Here is a 21,254-nt window from a genome sequence, read left to right on the forward strand (position 1 = left end):
GTACCTTATCGAAGTATACTTTGGGCTTTTAGCTGCCACAGCTGTTTTAAATATATAAAAGTAAAAGTTCACTTTGAAAAATTTACCCCCAAAAAATTGTTTACTCACATGAAATGAAAACTTTAGCCATATCAGTAGCCTATTCACAGCTGTTTCAATTACATGGGAGTGTGCCACCTCATGGGGGCTGCCATTTTGAGATCACACGATTAACTGAAGACTACTTACTTTATTTCTGTTACCCTCTTTGTCATTGCTCACGTTTACTCAGAATAAATTATTTGCAAACAGACCATTTCAAAGAGCATTTCTACAATGGCATCTATAACTAAAACTAGCATTTTTGTGTAATGCTGCCTTCACACACCTAGATGTCAGTATAAGTCCATGATCATTACAATATCAGACAGCGCAAGAGGTACCCAGATGTTTTTTTTTTTTCTATTTCCAGTGAAATTTCGAGTTACAGATCCATGCAAACTCTAACAGCTAAAACTGGCCACAATTCATTGTACGTTGGACACAGATTTGCTTAGAAATACAAACAGAAATAAAAAAGTTTTAAAAACTACAAACATGGAAGATAGCGAGATTTAAATAAAAGGGTTTACATGATTAATAATCAGTACTCCGTAAGTCACACGACACATTAATTTCCTTCATACTGCACACATTCATACTATGAAGAACATACCTTTTTAACGGTCACAAAGTGCATGCTTCATCAAATGTAGTATGTAGTAAAAGTACTCATATGCGATTTCAGACATGTGCAACAAAAAAAAGATATGTGGTGACAAGATGCAGTTTTACGATGTGATATTTTGGCCCAATACTGCTGACTTACTAGTCTACTCAAAATGTATTTCCCCCATTACCAACAAGTACATACTAGTAAAAGACTTCAAACACTACTCTGTCAGAATGGGCTGTTGTAGCTAACTGGAGGAGTATATGCTAGTAACAAAATATTAAGCGTGTGGAGATGAGTTCTCATGTTTACTGTTAGTTTTAATGCTTGACAGTAATTTTCAAGGTGAGTTGGTGTCAGTAAAGCCTTTTAAGCAATTTTAAGTGGTGTTCTTCCTTGTTAGCATATGTAGCTAAGGGATTTTCAAGGTGAGTTTTCAGGATTAGTGTCTGTTGCCATGGGATTTTAAGGTGAGTTTTCAAGATTAGCTTCTGTAGCCCTGGGATAAGGTAACGGGCAGCGTTTACAACCAAGACAATTTTAAGGTGAGTGTTCAGAGCCTGACAGCTCACTCAGACTGACAACAGCCCTAACCTTTTAAAGAGTTGCTTCCTCCCACCCGCGAAAAAAACACTGCCCTCAGGCATGTGTGTGAATGTGTGTCTTTTCTGCTCCCTGAGGATATATCAATCATTTCAGTCTGCTCACCAAAAAAAACAACATTATTTATTGGTCCCTCATGTGTATAGTGAATGTGTGGTTATGTGTTTGCACTGTATGTGTGTACAGGCATACATGTGTGTTGGTGTAGGTGTGCTTCTCTGAGGGTTTTGGGGGTTTTATTGCTACTAGATGATTAGCAAATCTTGGTGCTTGTCTTCCTTTAGCCAGTGACAAACACTCTGCTTTCTATTCCTCCAATCACAACTCACTATTAGTCCTCCAGTCACAGAATTCTCCAAACAACCTGTTCCCACTTTGTTTCCAACCTTAAATCATGAAACCCCTTCCTCTCATAAGTTTCTGTCTAAATCCAGTCACACTTCTTACACTGCTGTATTATAGAATTAGCAGTCATTCCTGATTTTTGCTTTCACTTGTAGAGATTTCCTCCCCTCTGCACTCTTTTTTTCTGTTCTGTTATCTGTATTAGTGTGTTTAACCCTTATCACTGAAGATGCAGCTTGGCTGTTAGAGGGTTAAATTGAGCCTACATAACAAATGACAGCTTGAGATTCGCAATTTGCACATTTTCCCCTGACAATTGATCTTACGTCAATATTTAACCTATTACTAATTCCAACTATGACGTTGATTCATTTTACTATTTATGGGTGTCATGACATTTTAAGCTGAAACGATGTCATTAAGTTGATTACAAGTAAATCTGTGTTAAAGTCAAATGACTTTTTTTCTTAAACACACTAATACACTTGTGCTTTTTTTATTCTTTGTGATTTTCTTTCTTGCTTTTGTATTTTGTAAAACTTTTGTATGATGTTTAAAACATATTTCTGAAAATAAAAGACATTTTCCAACATTGAAAAGGTGGTTATAGAAACAAAGCACCCTGGATTGAGAATGCATGTATCCGCTGTGTAGTGTTTTTATTTTTTTATTTAAAATAATAATGTATACTAATATCATAATTATATGATATAATTATATCATAATTATAATATAGTTGAATTATATTAACACAATATATAGATTTTATGATTTATTCATAGGCTTCATATTTTTACCTTTTGTATGAATATTTTGTATTGTATACTATGTATTATTGTTGATTATATCTAAGAAACAATACTATAAATAATACAATGTATATTCTTATGTACAAATTAAAATTAATTAATCAATCATGTGTGTATATATATATATATATATATATATATATATATATATATATATATATATGTATATATATATGTGTGTGTGTGTGTGTGTGTGTGTATATATATAATATGTGTGTATATGTATATGTATGTATGTGTGTATATATATATATATATATATATATGTGTGTGTGTGTGTATATTATGTTATAATATTTTTGCATTTTAAAAGTGAATCCATTGTTTATAATATGCTGACTATAGTAAAAAAAACACTTTGTTTTTCCACAATATGAATTAATTGTTCATTTTCAACCCTTGATTAATTTAATATTTGGTTATCTTGTGCCATATTTCACACTGTTCATCCCTTTCCATACCTTTAGTATACTGCAATTCCTGAACAGGTTTTCATAACTCAGGATTAAAAGTCATGCTAAACATCTTTGAAAATGTATGAAACGTTGCCTAGGGTTAAAATTCACCTTAATCCGGGATTAATTTTAGCATGAAAAGTCAAATGTGTTTTAATAGATCTTTAGAAAAGCAGCATTTAACAACTTCATATGATCTCACTAGGTTCCTCTGCCTTCTTACAATAATTTAAAGTCATTTTACATGAGTAAGCCTTGAGCTAACATCTTGAAACCTGCTCATTCAGTCAGGAGTGTTTACTATCCCATGACAGTAGGGTGAAGGGGTAATATGACAGCATGTGGTGACGCGTTGTCTCCCCCTGCAGGTGAGCGAGGTGGAAGTAAACGGGCAGATTGAGGCTGTGTGTGAGAGTGTGTTCAGTGAGATGGAGTCTAAGGCCGTGGATGCTCTGGATCTGCCGGGGTCTGGATGCTTCCGCATGAGGAGCCACAGTTACGTGCGGGCCATCGAAAAGGGCTGCTCGCAGGAGGAAGAGGAGAGAGCGGCGCGTCAGGCCATCTCACCACCTCGAACTACAACTGTTAGAACCATCCAGAGCAGTACAGGTACAAGAGCCATAAAACCTGATAAAACAACCGCTATTACTGAAGTTTTAATAACAGGTTTGTCACTAGGGTTAGTAACTTAAAAAAAAATAAAAAATAAAAAAAAAGCACCTTTTTTATGAGAAACAAGTTTTCAATTTACAAATATTTATTTATTTATTTATTTATTTTTCATAAGTATAAACTCAAAACTGTCTGGGTGGTGTAACCACCTGATTTTGTAACAGAACATTTCGAAATATAATAAAAATATAATTTATTGTATTTATTACTAATTATTTATAATAATTAATTATGATTATATAATTATGTTTTATAGGCAAGGCTTTACATAAAAGGAAGTGAAAAAGTCATTAAAAAAAGAAAAAAAAAGTCACAACAATAAAAACAAGGAATTAAATAGTAATATTAATAAAAACAAGATGTAAAAATGTATTTAAAAATAATTTAAAACAGTTAAGGAAGAATAAGGAGAAAAAAATATATATATATATATATATATAAAATCATTTTTACTTGTTTACTCATAGTTTAGAAGTGCCCTGGGTTCACAATATTATGTGTGAAGCCAAAAAAAAAAAAAAAGTTAAATAAATTCTCATAAAGAGTGCAGATTGCATTTCTTAGAACTTTTAAACTAGACTTTTTTTCACATCATTCCTCATTTTAAAAATCTATTTTGTCATTGGCCCAACATGACTTTTTATAAAGTATAGAAATAAATACATATGATGGTATAGCCAACTGTAGCTGTTGTATATAACTATATAATTATCAAATTTTAAATGGCTTCATAAATTCCAGACATTCTTTGTTGGCATTGATGGTTCCATGAATTACCTTTAACATCCGTGGAACCTTCCATTTCACAAAAGGTTCTTTGTAGTGGAAAATGGTTCTTTAAATTATGAATAAGTTCTTCACACTAAGAAAAAAAAATTATTTTAAGAACTACTCACTGAAAGGTTCATTAGGGAACCCAAAAATGGTTCTTCAATGACATTGCTGTGAAAACCCTTCTTGAAACATTTATTTTTAAGAGTGTACCGATGAAAAATGTACAATCTTCCTACTTTCCCTCCCAACAGTATTTTTCCCCTCCTTCATCCTTCACTCTCTCTGACACTTCATCTGTATGAATAGAGAGAGCTGAGGTCTCTTCCCTCCTTCTCTCTTGTGTGGCATGTTGTTTAATTACAGCGATTAGAGAGTCTCATTCTTTCTCCTCGTCACACTGTCATCAGGGTCGTAGTCAGCTAATTAAAAACATTTACAGACAAGTGGGACGAAGGGAGGCTGGAGAGAAAGAGAAAGAACTGTTGAGACAAATTAGAATGAGGGAGAGGAAACAGACAGGAACATAATAGATGGAGACGAGATTTTGGGATTTGGGGAATGACTTTTGCATGGAAAAAAAGAGCTCCATTATCGACTATGTCCCATGTGTGTGCTTTTTGTGAACTCTTCTTCACAAGCCTAAATCACTGATAAAAAAGTCAATCAGGATTAGACATCATTGCTTTTGCAGGCCATTATTCACTTAAACAATATTGTTAATCAATTAAATAAAAATCAGTCATGCAGTGGACTTTTGAAATGAGGGAGTAAAGTCTGCTCTCTGGGTTTGGGTGTTTGCAGTTTATATCATGCAGTTTCTGAGTTAAAGTCATGTATCTTACACTTGGGAGTTGGGACTATTGACAACCAACCAGTACTATAATATTTGTAATGTTTATATAACACACTATACATTTTTGCTCACAACAGCTGCATTTATTTGATCAAAAATACAGTGAAAAATGGTGATATTGTGAACAATTATAGCAATTTTAAAAATATGATTTATTCCTTTCATGGCAAAGCTGAATTTTAAGCATCATTACTTCAGTCTTCAGAGTCACACGATCCTTCAGAAATCATTGGAGTTTAATTAGTATTAGTACACTGTAAAAAGTGATAAGTTGACTTAACTTAAAAAAATTGAGGAAACACATTGCCTTAAAATTTCTAAGTAAATGATAATTAAAAAAAATAAGTTAAGTGAATTGTCAAGTTCACTTAACTTTTTTTTTTTTAAATGATTATTTACTTAATAATTTTAAGGCAACGGGTTTCCTCAATTTTTTAAAGTTAAGTCACCTTATCACTTTTTACAGTGTAAAAGTTTTTTTTTTTAACTTACTAACTGCAAATTTTTGCACTGTGTACAATATAACCTAGTCTCATTAAAGTTTTTGCAGTTGTATTTATTTTTGTACATTTCTTTAAACATAATTTTAGCACACATTTCCTTTAATACACACAGTTTCTTATTGGTTACTAAAAGTGGTTGTGTTAATATTAAAAGTACCAAAAGTCACTGTATTCTTTTTTAGATCATAAGTCAACAATGACTCAAAACATATAGTATATTGCAGACATGGAAGACATGTAATTTGACTGAGCTGAATAACTGCTTAAAAAAACCTCTCCCATCTCCATTTCCTTTCCATTTAAATGAAAGTGGTGCTGTTTGAGTTGTTAAAACTGTTTTAGTCCATTTTTGTGCACCTGTTTGATCCACTGAGGCCTATTTATGACCGTTTTTGACCATTACTGGTGGCCATTATCTGACAGGGTATTTAGCCTGTGCTAAGGGCCTCTTGTTAGTAACAGGCATGGAGTGACCAATTAGATTGGAGAAAGACCCAAACAAACGGTGTAGAAGGTTTTAGCTTGGCAGCTAGATTTATTATGTGGGAGAAGTAAAATTCTCCTCCTGTAGAGTGAAGAGTGTAGTTCGTTTTCATTGAGAGTTGGCGATTTAAGGCCATGAATGACACCATTGGTGACGAAACGTTAAGCAAATTCTATGCAACACTTTGGTTTGATGCATTATGCAAATGAATCCTGGTGTGATGTGAGAGTTTAAACAGTCGTGCTCACATTATCCACCTCATGATGCGTTTGGTTACAGGAGTTGTACTGGATTTCTGACATGGAACAACAAGTACAGTAGCTTGCCAATCTCCAGCGGTTAAATCACTGTCAATATGAACGGCCTTCATGAGGAGTCACTGGCAGAACACATGACCTGAAGGCAAAATGAAAACAAACAGCCAATATGCTTTATATAGATGTACACTAAATGAAACACAAGCACACCTGATGTTTTTCCTCAGGCTTTATGACTGCACAAACACACAACAAATACACATTATTGACTCATTGTCGCAGAAGAAATCGATCATAGGGAGCTAAAAGCTCAAAAACAAACAAACAAAAACCTCCAGTCTTGGCTGAGAGCATACATTTCCAGGTTGAAATATGTTTATATTGTGAATATGTGGATGTTATAGCTTGGTTAATTTCCCTTTGGTCACAAGTGTGTGTGTGTGTGGGAAGGGAAGTGTGTGGAAATAGTCACGAGTGTGATATTGCTTTTATACTCACAAAAACGTTCTGCAAACAAGTTGATATTGAGCAATCTACTTTTTTGACTAAATCTGGACAGTTAGTTGAAAATATTCCATTTTATTGGTGAGAGAAATCACCTCTGGACTGAAAAATCACTCAGATACTCTGGTCTGGATCTACGGCTGGGCACTAAATCGATACTGATATCAATATTGATATCCAAAATTTACTTTTTATGCATTTTTGATATTAAGTCTACATTTTGATGATCAGAGTTGTTCTATAGTAAAGATAATAATTATTATTATTATTTGTATTATTTTATTGCTATTATTTATTTTAACAAATATTACATTGGTTATTATTATTATTATTATTATTAACAAAAAATCACACAACCATGATATTTTTTTCATTCATGCAATCTTTTGTTGTAAATTAATTGTTATATTACATTTTAAAAGGATGTATTCAATTGTTGAAGTTTATTAATTAACTTTATTGGACACCATTTTTTATTATAATTTTATATTAATTTAGAAAAAAAATGGGACTCTGATTTAAAAGATAGCTTGATCTCTGGAGTTTACTTGTAAACAAACATTCATTCTTGAGGTCTAACAAACATGTAGAATACATTTCCCACCCCATGAATTGTATAATTAATGTTGTTATAAATATCAATATTATATATAGGAAAAAATATTTAAATATAATAGCTTTTGATAATATTCTTGGCCATATCGCTGAGTATCTGGAGCACTGTAAACACAAACAGTTTGGTGACACTTTACAATAAGTTTCCATTTCCATTTATTTAATGCATTAACTAACATCAACAATGACTAATACATTTGTTACAGTATTTATTCATCTTTGTTAGCGGTTGTTAATAAAAATACAACTGTTCATTGGTAGTCCATGTTAGCTCAGGCCCATTAACTAACATTAATAGATGATGTTGGTCTGTATATCAGCACTTCTGGAAAGTGGCTCGACCAATCAGATTTGAGGATGAGAGCTATAACTGTTGTATAAACTCCTGCAATGATAAGTCAGAGTTTTACAGCTGTCCCATATCCCAAGTTACACGCATAGACACACACTCACAGATGCGCACAAATGTGTGTATCGCATTTGTCCTTTTAGCAGCTTTGATCTAAATGTCATTTCCACAGCATTAAAGGATTAGAACATCCCGTCTGTCTGAGAATTTCTCTTTTTGTGTGCATTATCTGCTTTTCGGTCCATCTCTCTCCTTCTCTGTCTGCTTCTTTCTCGAGGGTAATGGGATATAATGCTTTCATGCCTCTAGCTTACAAGGAAACACCAGCCCCAGATCAGCACTATAGTGAGTGCTCCGAGGTCCAGAGAGATAGATGTCACCGTTCTTGATCTCATTCTTCACTGACATAAACAGTGTCTCAGAGCTCAATGCTGCTTTTATTTGAAACGGGGATATTGTGAAATATTATTACAATTTAAAATAACTCTTTTTTTGTTTAAATATATTATAAAATATATGAATTTTCAGCAATCATTACTCCAGTCTTCAGTGTCACATGATCCTTTAGATTATCATATCACTCTAATATGCTGATTTGTGGCTCAAGAAAGATTTTATTATTTATTTTATTTTTATTTTTTGTTCAGAACAATTTTACTGCATATGATTTTGTCAAAAAGGTGATGTATTTTTTTTTTCAGGATTTTTTGATGATTAGAAAGTTCAAAAGAAACACATTTATTTGACATGATAGTGAAACTTATCAAAAAACTTCTGTGCTTCTGTGGACATTTGAAGTCGACTTCACTACTGCAAATCCTAAAATCTGGCAAATCATGTTTCTAAAGTTCCTCTCTAAATGAATCATGTTTATCTTTAAATCTGAACCATTATGTTGAAAATTGTTGTGTCTATGAGAGATCATCTTATATACACTGTAATTTTAACTGTAAAATTTTGTAAAAATACTACGGGAAAAGAAAACTGTTAATAGGTTAACAGTAAGTTCCCGTACTATATACAGGGAAAAACTGTAAAAGATCTAACCAGACATTTCATGTAATTTTACATGAAATTTAATTTTATGTCATTTTAAAATTACATTTCATGTAATTTTACAGTAAAATGCTGTTAATTGGGCAGTTTTTAGAAGTAAAAAAATAACAAATCAATGTACAATTTACAGTCAAAAACGGTAAACTGATATTCCCAGAATTCCCTGCATGACACTGCACATTTGAAAGTATTTTGTTTAAATAATCATGTTTTTAATACTTTTTGTTATCAGTTATGTGCATTTGGGCTTTATGTTACATCTTCTGTTGTTTAATGAAAGTTTATTGCATTATTTAAGTATCGTGTGTTACCATGATGGTGTTTTGTGTTTGCATGAATGACTCTGCGCACCTTCTATATATTAGTATATACTTCTGCTTGTGGTGAAGCTTGTGATGAGCTTTGATTCTTCATGTGGCTTTCTCTTATACCACCTGCATTATTATGGTGGTTGACAGTATGTTAAAGCTACAAAACAGATTTTAATAGCAGTGTGTGTTGTTGAATTTACTGGTTTACATTCAAATTTCCTTGTTCGCAAATTACAGTTTTATACTGTAAATTTTACAGTTTGTTCTGTAAATGTGTTTACAGTTTTTCTGTATTTTTTACCAAATTATTCTGGCAACCACAGCTGCCAAAATTATTTTGTAAAAACTACAGAACTTTTTTTTTACAGTGTAGCTTCTAGTAGTATGTAATAAGGCTTTTCTTTTCAAGATGCATGGAATTACTGTGGGAAAAAGTTCATAAAGGATTACAGAGAGGGAGGCTCAGCTCTTGAGGAAGTCATAGGTGATGAAGAGGAGAGATGAAACAGTTGGGAGTTGGGGTTTTCCGCCGCGTGAGGGCGGGCTTGAGCACAAACACTGTTTAGTGTTTAATGCGCCAGAAAAATTCATGTTTTATGTTGCTAGAGGCATCACTGAAGGGCATGCTTAGAATCAATTTTAGAGCAGAAACTCATAAACATGATTACTGCACATTAAAACCCTGTTATATAAAACTATAGGTGTGAGTTTCTACAGGAGCTTGTCATGTATTTAGTCAAGTTTGTTTGGCCCTAATAAAGGTTTAAATAAATAATACATAATAAATAGGCCCTATAAGTTGTAGCTATAGTCATAGTGCGGTTAAAAAAAATTAAAAAACTGCCTGTAAAACTAATTTCTTTTATAGTAAAACGTGACCTTAATTAAATATATAAAGTATAAATTGCTGATGTAGGTCTACTTTTGAAAAGTTTACATGTCCTGTGGATTGAAATTAGTTTTGAACAGCATTTTACTCATTCTATAAAAATATATTATGCAAAAATTTTTAATGGCTTCATCAAGTGAGAATGCAGTAGGCCTATTTGTAGGTTTTATTTTTGTAAATATTTAAGAGTTTGTTAAAAAAAGAAAAAGGAAAAAACAAACAAACAAAAAAAACAGTCTCATGACCTAAAATACACACTATTTTGTAATTATGGGCAGCAATATTTAAAATCTAACTACACTGAACAGAGACTTGAACAGAGAGCATTGGTCATTTTACATTGGCTTTTAGGCTACTTTATTATTATTATTATTATTATTATTCTTTCTCATTTTAATTAGGCTATTATTTAACGAATATTTCATTATTTTGATGATTTGTACAGGGTCAGTCGGTTCAGTGGGGTGGGAAGTCCCGCATGCTCATGTTTGGCCGGTACGGGAATCGGTGTATTTAACGGATGTGACGGTGTGGGCCGGTCCCGTTACCGCCCGTGAATGAACTAGCAGCTCGATCCGGCACCCGAGCGTTAACTGAGTGCGGTGTCATTAGCTCCCATTCAGAGCCAAGCTGGAGTTTATCACCAGATCCCGCCGATTCATTCAGTCGCTTTTGTCTCTCGTTCTCTCTCCGGTTACCGCTTACCGAAAATTACAGGGTATGTGCGACTGCTGGATCCGCCGCCTCTGTGAGTATACACGCGCCCCCTTCTCACTCTCTCTCTCTCCCTCTCTCTCTCTCCCTCTCTCTCTCTCGTATCAATTGTTTGTTTGTGTTTGACAGTATTAACGGAGGTGATGGAGGAGACCATCATAGCTTATTGTGCTTACTCATACTGCAATGGTCTGATGCAAGTCAACATGCATGCAGTTTATAAGTTGATTGAGCCTACGGGTCTTTTACATCAAAATGAAACATTAATAGGTTAATATAAAATATTCTAAGTTTAAATTAATTAGTAGGCTAATACAAATAATATAATATTAATAATATACAAGTTACAACTATACATAATGACATAAAATAATTTAATTGTAATTATATTAACAATATAAGATATTTATTAAAAATATTAGTAATAGCCTATACGTGAGCCTAAAAATTATATATTTAGCTTTTTATGAAAAAAATGTCATGATGGCTTTGTTGTGTATGTTTGAGAGAGGAAGAGGGAGGGAGAGATTCTGAACTCTGTCCAGCATCAGTCTATTTTGGTATGTCATATGTGATATTAGGGAGCAGGTGTCAGCAGAGCTCAAAAAGACACTCACACACACACACACACACACACACACACACACACACACACACACACACATGAGAGGTGAGACTATTTGCCTGTTATTGCCTTTTTTTCTGTGTTTTGAAGTCACATTTGTTAAACCGGTGGACATGATCCCAAAAGTTGTGGTGTGGTTCTCCCAAAAGTGTTTTAGCATAACTTGGACAGAAAACTGGGTCAGCATGGGTGTAGTTTTTAATGTGAGAGCATACATGGCTCAACAATCCAAGTTACAGTATGAGGATAAGAGATCCCATTCATTTCAAACAGTCTAGCTATGATCGGTCTCTATAAATAAAAGCTTGTTGCCAGAGTTAGTGTTTCTGTGTTTAACATCTTACTGGAGTCATTGCCTAGTGCTTTTTAGGGAAAAAAAATGGTTTGACACCGTGTTGTTGATATTAAGGGTCAAGATGTCTGCAGTGTAATAGAAAAAAATGAGCAAAACATTAATTTAGCTCTTTATTCCAGGCGAGGATGCTGTTGTTACCACAGCAACTAATTCATTTAAACTGTTGTCCTGGGTAACAGAGGATATATATGATGATGATGTCATTGATACAGCAGCTTACTCTAATATGTGACCCTGGACCACAAAACCAGTCAAAAATACATTGTATGGGTCAAAATTATCGATTTTTTTATGCCAAAAATCATTAGGATATTAAGTAAAGATCATGTTCCATGAAGATATTTATATTCCTACCGTATATATATTAAATCTTAATTTTTGATTAGTAATATGCATTGCTAAGGACTTCATTTGGACAGCTTTAAAGGCAATTTTCTCAATATTTATTTTTTTATTTTTTTGCACCCTCAGATTCCAGATTTTCAAATAGTTGCATCTCGGCCAAATATTGTCCAATCCTAACAAACCATGCAGCACATCAATAAAAAGCTTATTTATTCAGCTTTCAGACAATGTATAAATCTCAATTTTGAAAAATGGACCCTTAATGACTGGTTTTGTGGTCCAGGGTCACATATTTACTTTTTTGTTTTGTTTTTATATATTTTTCTTCTCTCGATTTCTCTCATGTTTTGTTTAATTAATTTCATATTTAGTAGAGGTTGTTTTGAATTGTTTTGATGTAGTCTTATACCAGAATAGAGATGAGTGCATCATGGCGTCGGTGTCACCCTGTCTAAAGGGAGAGATGTGTAATGAAACTGTGAATGGGGCTGACTCAGAATGCCAAAGATGGCAGCGGTGAAATCATAAACAAGCCCTCCAGTGAAGTCGATCGATGCAGACACTCACTTAGATATGATCTCAACATTATCGATTATACTCTCATTACTCTGAATCAGGTGACTTTAAAAGTCCTTTGCTGTATTAAGAGACGAATCAATATTTTTGAACTCTTGAATTTGATTGAATATTTCAAAATTATTCAAAATTCAATATTTAGTACAAAAAGTACAAAAAATTGTCATCGTCATACATTTAATATAATTGTAATGCAATTAAACCCGTTGAAAATGCATATTGTGTTGTTAATGAAAACTGCAGGGTTTGAGCACTAGAGGGCGTTGTAGTACAAAAAGAGAGTGGAGAAAGCACGTGCTTGAAATAACATGCTGCCTACGTGAGATACGCGAGAGAATCATGTCAGACGACGATATCTATCTGTAATAGCCTATTTTTGTTTCATTTTTAGTCATTTTAGTATGCCTGCTTCAGCTGAAAAGCCTAGTTCAGTTAATTTCCAAGGCACGATTTGTCATTTTCAACATTCGAATTGTTTTTGAACATTTTCTTATTTTAATTATTGTAATTTGCATTTAATATGCAAATTACATATTAATTAAAGTCCAATTTTGAATAGGACATTCCTTTATTTTTATTTTTAAAAGTTGTGTAAAAGTGCCGGGTGAATAGTACAATTTTTATGTGCACTGCATTATAACATACTAAATATTTTGGGGTGTTAGTTTTGCTTTGAGAAAATGAGTTTATGTGTGTGTGAGCCCATCTCTCCAGACTTCACAAATCACTCAGTGAGACATTTCAGTTAAACAGTCTTGCTACTTTTCTTCCTCTCTCTCTCTCCCTCCCTTCCTCAGTCACCGTCTCTTTCTCTCAGCCGCGCTGATAATCATTTCCTTTCAGGCACTCCCCTCACTCACCATGAAAGGTGCTGTGCTGATTTATACTTAAACATTGTGTCTCAAAGCTTTAAGATTTATATGATTTCCTCTTCCTCCCCGTAGTTAATCAGCCTGTGTAAGTATATATGTGTATGTGAGAGAAAGAGACATGAAAGGGTGTCAGTGAGAGAGCGACAGAATGAACATGCTGTCTGAAATGCTCTGCTAGTGTGGGCATGCAGAAAAATACACAAACACACATAATCTCCAAGCTTTCATGTGAATCCCTCCTCTAAACCTATGACCTGAAGCTTACCTTTTAATAGACATTACAGAGGAGGTGATCTAATGCATTTCTGATTCAGTTTTACATACATACACCCTTCAAGCTTACTGAAACAGACATTGAGGTCCTGATTAAATATGTAAGGGTACCTATTATTTCATTATATAGGGGTTGTAAAAATATTTGTTTTATTATTATCACTACAGTTTTTTTCAACTGCGTACACACAAAATCTTTACCTGTCACACTTGTCACACTGAAACCTGACACTCAAACGCCAGAACCACATACCAAATCTGCAAAACCATACGCTAATTCTTGGCCTGTGACTCAGTTTTCAATTTCATAAAATACTTTTTGCAAAACACAACACACAATTCTCTATTTACAGTTTTTTTCAACTGCTTACACACAAAATCTTTACTTGTCACACAATTTCTGAAACCTGACACTCAAACAGCCGAAGCACACACCAAATCTGCAAAACCTTACACTAATTCTCGGCATTTGACAAACACAACACACAATTCTCTATGTAACACACAAAAATCTGACAGGAAGTATGCACCAAAGTGATGAAGAAAAACTGTAGGTTTTGAACAATGGATGCAAACAATGTATTTCCTTTCTTTCTTACCGTGTACTACTGCATTCAGAACCACGAATGCTTAGTTACAGTTTTTTTTTTCAACTGCTTACACACATTTTCAAAACTTTGCCTCTCTTTTTCAAAACTTTACACACAAATCCAAGAATTGCACACACAAAATGCAAAATGCCTCACATCTCTTGCAAAATGAAGTACTGCATTCAAAATATCACAAACATATCTCAAAATCAAACATTTGTCTTACGTTGCAAACACTTTCACCATAATATTATATTTTTGGATATGTCATATACACACAGTTATTCAAAACATAAAGCTCTTCTTTCATGAGCTCCTGTGTACATTCATGTACAAGATTGAAAGTAATTGGCGGAGAGATTAAAAATTCCATGAAAAATTCATGGTAAACATGAATGCAAGATTGAAAACAAACTTCTTTTTTTTTTAACTGTAAGCATTCGTGGTTCTGAATACAATATTACACGATAAGAAAGAAAGGAAATACATTGTTTGCATCCATTGTTCAAAACCTACAGTTTTTCTTCATCACTTTGGTGCATTTCTCGAATTATCCTTACTGTAATACTGGCAAAGAAGTATGTGCATTTCTCAAAACAATTCGTCCAAACAGCACCACACAATGGATTACCTGCAAAAGCCTGTAATTTACTCAAAATCTTTAGTTCATCTCTCAAAAGTAAGTATTTATGTCAATGAACATATCAGTGCCATCAGAACAAAAAGTCCTTGCTTCATTGTTCACAAACAAGATAGTCAAAATACATAGTCATGTTGTCAATATAACACTGCACTCTGTTAGCATTACCTGATGTAAACTATGGCAACAGTTTGAATGACAGTTACTGTATTGAAATGCACTTCTTATGTATGCCATATATCCATTTCAAAAGTACAAATTTACACTTCTGTACGTGTGATATTGATTGAAAGAGACTGGATTGAATTCACAGTTACACTTTTACTAGTGGTCTGACTTGCACAGAGAACTATATAATACATTTTGAGCAACATGACATTAGCAACTGATAATGTAGGAAACCGCAGACAATCAGTTGCATGAATGTACCAAAGCAATCGCAACTTGTTCAAAAGAATGAGAAACTGCTTTTATGACGTGCACAAGTGACTAGATGAGGTGGAGGTTGAACAAAGTAGTTTTGAGAATTTCATTTTTGATCTGAGAAATACATCAAAGTGACGAAGCAAGAAAAACTGTAGAACTTGACCTGTGGCCTATTTATAGGCCTATTCTAAAGCCGTGATTGGTCGGTGTTAAATAAAGCAATGAGTGTTTGTGCATGTGAGGAGTTAGTGTGAAGCACTGATGAATTAGTGTGGCGTTTTAAATGGTTGTGTTTGAAAAAGGAAATCAAGATACTTCGTGTTAGATTTGTGTGTGTTACATAGAGAATTGTGTGTTGTGTTTTGCAAAAAGTGTTTTCTGAAATTGAAAACTGAGTCAAATGCCGAGAATTAGTGTAAGGTTTTGCAGATTTGGTTTGTGGTTCTGATGTTTGAGTGTCAGGTTTCAGAAATTGTGTGACAAGTAAAGATTTTGTGTGTAAGCAGTTAAAAATAACTGTAAAAAGAAAAAAAAAAGTTTTTCAATCTTGCGTTCATGTTTACCATGAATTTTTCATGGAATTTTTACTCTCTGCGCCAATTACTTTCCAGAAATTTCCAAGAGCTTTATGCTTTGAATAACTGTGTGTATATGATATATCCAAAAATATAATATTATGGCGAAAGTGTTTGTAACGTAAGACAAATGTTTGCTTTTGAGATATGTTTGTGATATTTTGAATGCAGTACTTCATTTTGCAAGAGATGTGAGGCATTTTGCATGTTGTGTGTGCAATTCTTGGATTTGTGTGTAAAGTTTTGAAAAAGAGAGGCAAAGTTTTGAAAATGTGTGTAAGCAGTTGAAAAAAACTGTATTACTATTATATATACTGTATATACATTACAAAAATTATTTATATATATATATATATATATATATATATATATATATATATATACACATACAGAGCTGGGTAGATTACTTACAAATTGTAATCCGTTACTGATTCCAGATTACATGACAAAAATTGTAGTCAGTAACGTAATCCGTTACATTACACATTTTAGGTAATATAATCAGATTACTTTTAGATTACTTTTCATTTAACTCGTTTATCATATTGATTTAAATAGCATTATCTTGTACCATAATGATGTAAAAAATGCAGAGTAAGAAAACTTGTTCCATTCATTGTGATTTACAACATGAAGTGCATTAAACATTATATTACATCAAGGTTTCCCAAACTAGGGTTCATAAAGGAACTGCAGAGGGGTTGTGAGTTTAATGAAAAGCTGACGATTAATTAAATCATAAAAATAAATTAATGAAAATAAATCATTTAAAACAAACTCCCTTTCTTTTTTCTTTGATTTTTTAAATTTTTATTTGAACTCCCTTTCGAGGAAAGTCTCTTCACTCCGTAGCCATATTTTCAACGCCTCCGGGCAGCTCGCACAAGACCTATCTTAATGAATGGGGGAATCCTGAAATCTCAAAAACTGCTCGATGAACTCACAATTAAATTACATATGTCAAATCAGCAACAAAAATCTGAAATTAATTGCCCCATGAATGTTGTTTCTTATGCTCAAATAGTGTTTAAAAAGCTTATTTTTCAGGCTAGACCAGCCAATGCGCATGCGGAGTCATAACGTGCTTTTGACTGCACATATGCATTAGCTGGTCTAGTCAGGTTTCTATGGGAAATTTGGCTCTTTCATTTAGAAGGTGGGACTGTTCCTCCATATTGCGCTTTGCAGTTTCTCCCATTCATAAGTATAGGAGAGAAACGTCTTTGCATTTCTATAGTCTTTGTTTTGAATAAAACACTTACTAAAAAAATATGAAATATTTTTATTTACCTGCATGCAATGTGATCATTAATCAACATCTAAGAAACCGTGAGCATGCAAATGTGTTACTTGAAATATTTATTTTAAAATCTCAAGGGTACTTAAAGCAAATATATTTGGTGAATAAGGTTTAGATGGCAAAAGTGTTTGGAATGCCTGCATTGCATTTAACTAAGAAATAACGTGATTGTGTGTATTTTAATTAGTTATAATTAATAATACATGGTTAAAAAACCTACAGAGTAATTATTCATATAAAAATGAATGTGTTCATCAGTAGCCTAGTTGATGCAGTTTTGAAACCCTTCTTAAACCTGAAATGATTTTTGTGAATCCAGTGTTCAAATGCTGTCGCCACCTGATCTTTGTGTGAATGTCCACAAAACTGGACTATATATACATATATAATATGTATATAATCGGTAGGCTATTTTAGAAAGGAAAATTTAAAAGATGAAAAAGAGAAATTAGGGAGAATCAATGATTTATGAATAATGTATTGCTATTGTGTGAATAATATGTAATCATGTAATCCATAAAGTAACTGTAGTCTGAATACGAGTATTTTAAAATGTAACTTACTCTGATTACAAGTACTTAATTTTTGGAATCTGATTACGTAATCCAGATTACATGTAATAAATTACTACCCAGCTCTGTGTATATATATATATATATATTAATAAATTATTTTATATTTTAAGAAAATATTTTAATATTATTTACAATATTATTGATTTATATTATAAATATAATAACAATATTACAGTTTTTACTTTTTATCAAAAAATGCAGCCTGTGTGAGCATCAGAGACTTTATTAAAAACACTTTTGTTGTTTTTTTTAGTGATTTTGTGTTTTATATTTTCAAGAAAATGTGCTGTAAAAAAATGTGGTATCAGCTATTGTTGTCTGGTGTGTATTTCAGTGTTGCGAAGAAACAATTTTATTTCCATCCTGTAGGTGGCGAAAGGTACACAATGAAACAGTCTGACACATGCTGGATCTTAAAGTCTGTTTCCTTACAAAATCTAGTGGAATGTGGTCTGTCATTGTAGACTGTAACATCTAACATTGCTTGTTACAATGTCAATTAAAAGATCATTGTCTAATTTAAGATTTAAGAAAACACATTGACTGTTAGAAGACTTTTTTTTTCAGAAACTAGTAGTATCAGAGTCTGTTTTTAGAGAGTGATTCTGAGTTCTCTTGACTGTTTGATGACCGTGCACTTTACGTAATTACAACTTAACGGCCTCTCTTTGAGAATCACTATGCTTTGATTCAGGCCACACAGAAAGGAAGTGCGGTCGTTGTCATGATCCTGTCACACTGCCTGCCACAGGAAACTCTTTTCTACTCCCCTCCTCTCCTCTCCTATGTATGTTGGTGTGTGTGTGTGTGTGTGTGTGTGTGTGCGCGAGTACGTTGGATGGTTTAGGTTTTCACTGCGAGGGTGGGGCAAACCTTAATTACAGACCATCTCTTCTCTTCCAGAAAGGGTCCTCTGTGTCTGTGCGTGTGTGTTTTTTGCCCCTAAATGTTTTGGGAGGGTCCTTTAATGGCTATATATCACTTCGGCACTGAAATCTCAAAACATGCATTTATAAAAAGCCAAAAATTACAACATGCCACTTAGATTGACTCTATATGAGTTTATGGGAAGAGGTGTGTTGTGTGTGTGTGTGTGTGTATGAGGTTCTACTTAGTTTAGTAGTTTAGGAAGTCTTTGTAACACAATGCATTGCATTCCTGCACTCCTGCCGGGCTCCTCGTTTGTTCCTTGCATTCTTGCCCACTCACCCCCAACCCCCTGTGTGTGTGCGTGTCAGAGTGTCGGGGGTCTCTTAAGTCTCCTAAAGACCACTTCACTCATGGAATAACCCAAAACCTGCACCAACACACACTTCACAAAAACTACACACACATTTCTCCACCACACAAACGGGTTTTTCCCCAACCCCCTCTCACAGGATACCAGGGGTCAGAGGTCAAACCTGGAGACACAAAGCATAAAGAGAACAAACCGCGGAGGGAGAGATGGGGAGAGGGGGAAAAAAGAGAGAAGGAGAGAGAGATAGGTGAGTTACGGGTAATTATTAGGGTGGTAAGTCAGCTGGAAAGTTGGTTAGATTCAAATCAGTAGTGGTGCTCAGATGACAGTACATTTATTTCGATTTGTTCTTGGCTCGTCCCATGAGTTGCGTGTTGGGTGTGCTGCATATATAAGTCGGGGTGTGAACTTTTGACCACATTCCTTTGAATTTAGATGTAAATGCATGAGTGTCAGGACTCTGACCTCTTGAGATGTAAAAGATCTCGATCCTAAAGACCTTCAAATAAACACAAACACACAAAGTTCATACTATTCATAGCTACAGGTGAATTTAACTTTTAAATATACATACTTAGCAAATTCAACAATGTGTCATTTAATTAAATATATATATATATATATATATATATATATATATATAGTGCTGTCAAATGATTAATCGTGATTAATCACATCCGAAATAAAAGTTTTTGTTTGCATAATATATGTGTGTGTATTTTGTGTATATTTATTATGTATATATAAATACACACACATACAGTATATATTTTGAAAATATTTACATGTATTTACATGTCTTTATATATATATATATATATATAAACAACATATGTGACCCTGGACGACAAAACCAGTCTTAAGTGTCAATTTTTCGAAATTGAGATTTATAAATCATCTGAAAGCTGAACAAATAAGCTTTCCATTGATGTATGGTTTGTTAGGATGGGACAATATTTGGCTGAGATACAACTATTTGAAAATCTGGAATCTGAGGGTGCAAAAAAATCAAAATATTGAGAAAATCACCTTTAAAGTTGTCCACATGAAGTTCTTAGCAATGCATATTACTGATCAAAAATTAAGTTTTGATACATTTACGGTAAGAAATGTACTAAATATCTTCATGGAACATGATCTTTACTTAATGATTTTTGGCATAAAAGAAAAATCGCATACAGTGTATTTTTGGCTATTGCTACAAATATACCCCAGCGACTTAAGACTGGTTTTGTGGTCCAGGGTCATATATATTTTGAAATATATACTGTACATGCATGTGTGTGTACACTGTAAAAAAAAAAAAAAATAATAATTTGTTACCCCGCTGACTTAAAATTTTTAGTTTATTCAACTAAAATATTCCAGTTGTCCCTTAAATTAATTTTATAGTGTATTTATATATACATAATAAATATACACAGTACACATACATATATTATGTAAACAAAAACTTTTATTTTGGATGTGATTATTCGCGATTAATCATTTGACAGCACTATATATATATATGTGTGTGCATGTGTGTGTGTGTGTGTGTGTGTGTGTACATATATATATATATATATGTGTATAGGCCTATATTTAAAAGCAAATATATTATTTTATTAAATTATATTTTATTTTATATATATTTATATTTAAAATAAATAAGGTAACATTTTAGTTTATTAGCATGCATATTGGCTGTTTATTAATATTTATAAAGCACATATTAATGCCTTATTCTGCATGACCATATTTTAGATCCCTTGATCCAATCCCATACCTAAACTTTACCTAATGATTAAAAGCAAATTTGGAGTTTATCGAGGCAAAGGTCAAAGTTAATAGTTAGTTAATAGTGCAAATAAAGCTAATTAAAATTAGTATCAATATGTTCTCATTTAGATAAGTAAATATGGATATGTGTTTCATCCTGTCAGTTGTGTTTAATTCCTGGTAGAGAGCAATGCAGGATGCATCTATCCTTATACAA

General features: G+C 33.2%; 1 protein-coding gene across 9 annotated transcripts in view; it reads left to right on the forward strand.

The window, feature by feature from the left end:
* dlgap1b (discs, large (Drosophila) homolog-associated protein 1b) overlaps positions 1 to 21,254 on the forward strand; it is a 110,413-nt gene that overhangs the window by 69,207 nt on the left and 19,952 nt on the right. For all 9 annotated transcript variants that reach the window (XM_058764858.1, XM_058764854.1, XM_058764862.1 and 6 more), the window contains one exon: positions 3,272 to 3,512. In XM_058764858.1, the coding sequence (XP_058620841.1) occupies positions 3,272 to 3,512 (241 nt within the window). The remainder of the gene's footprint in view (positions 1 to 3,271; positions 3,513 to 21,254) is intronic.

The sequence above is a fragment of the Onychostoma macrolepis genome, chromosome 24, assembly GCF_012432095.1.
Source record: "Onychostoma macrolepis isolate SWU-2019 chromosome 24, ASM1243209v1, whole genome shotgun sequence".
In the NCBI taxonomy this organism is placed as follows: Eukaryota; Metazoa; Chordata; class Actinopteri; order Cypriniformes; family Cyprinidae; genus Onychostoma; species Onychostoma macrolepis.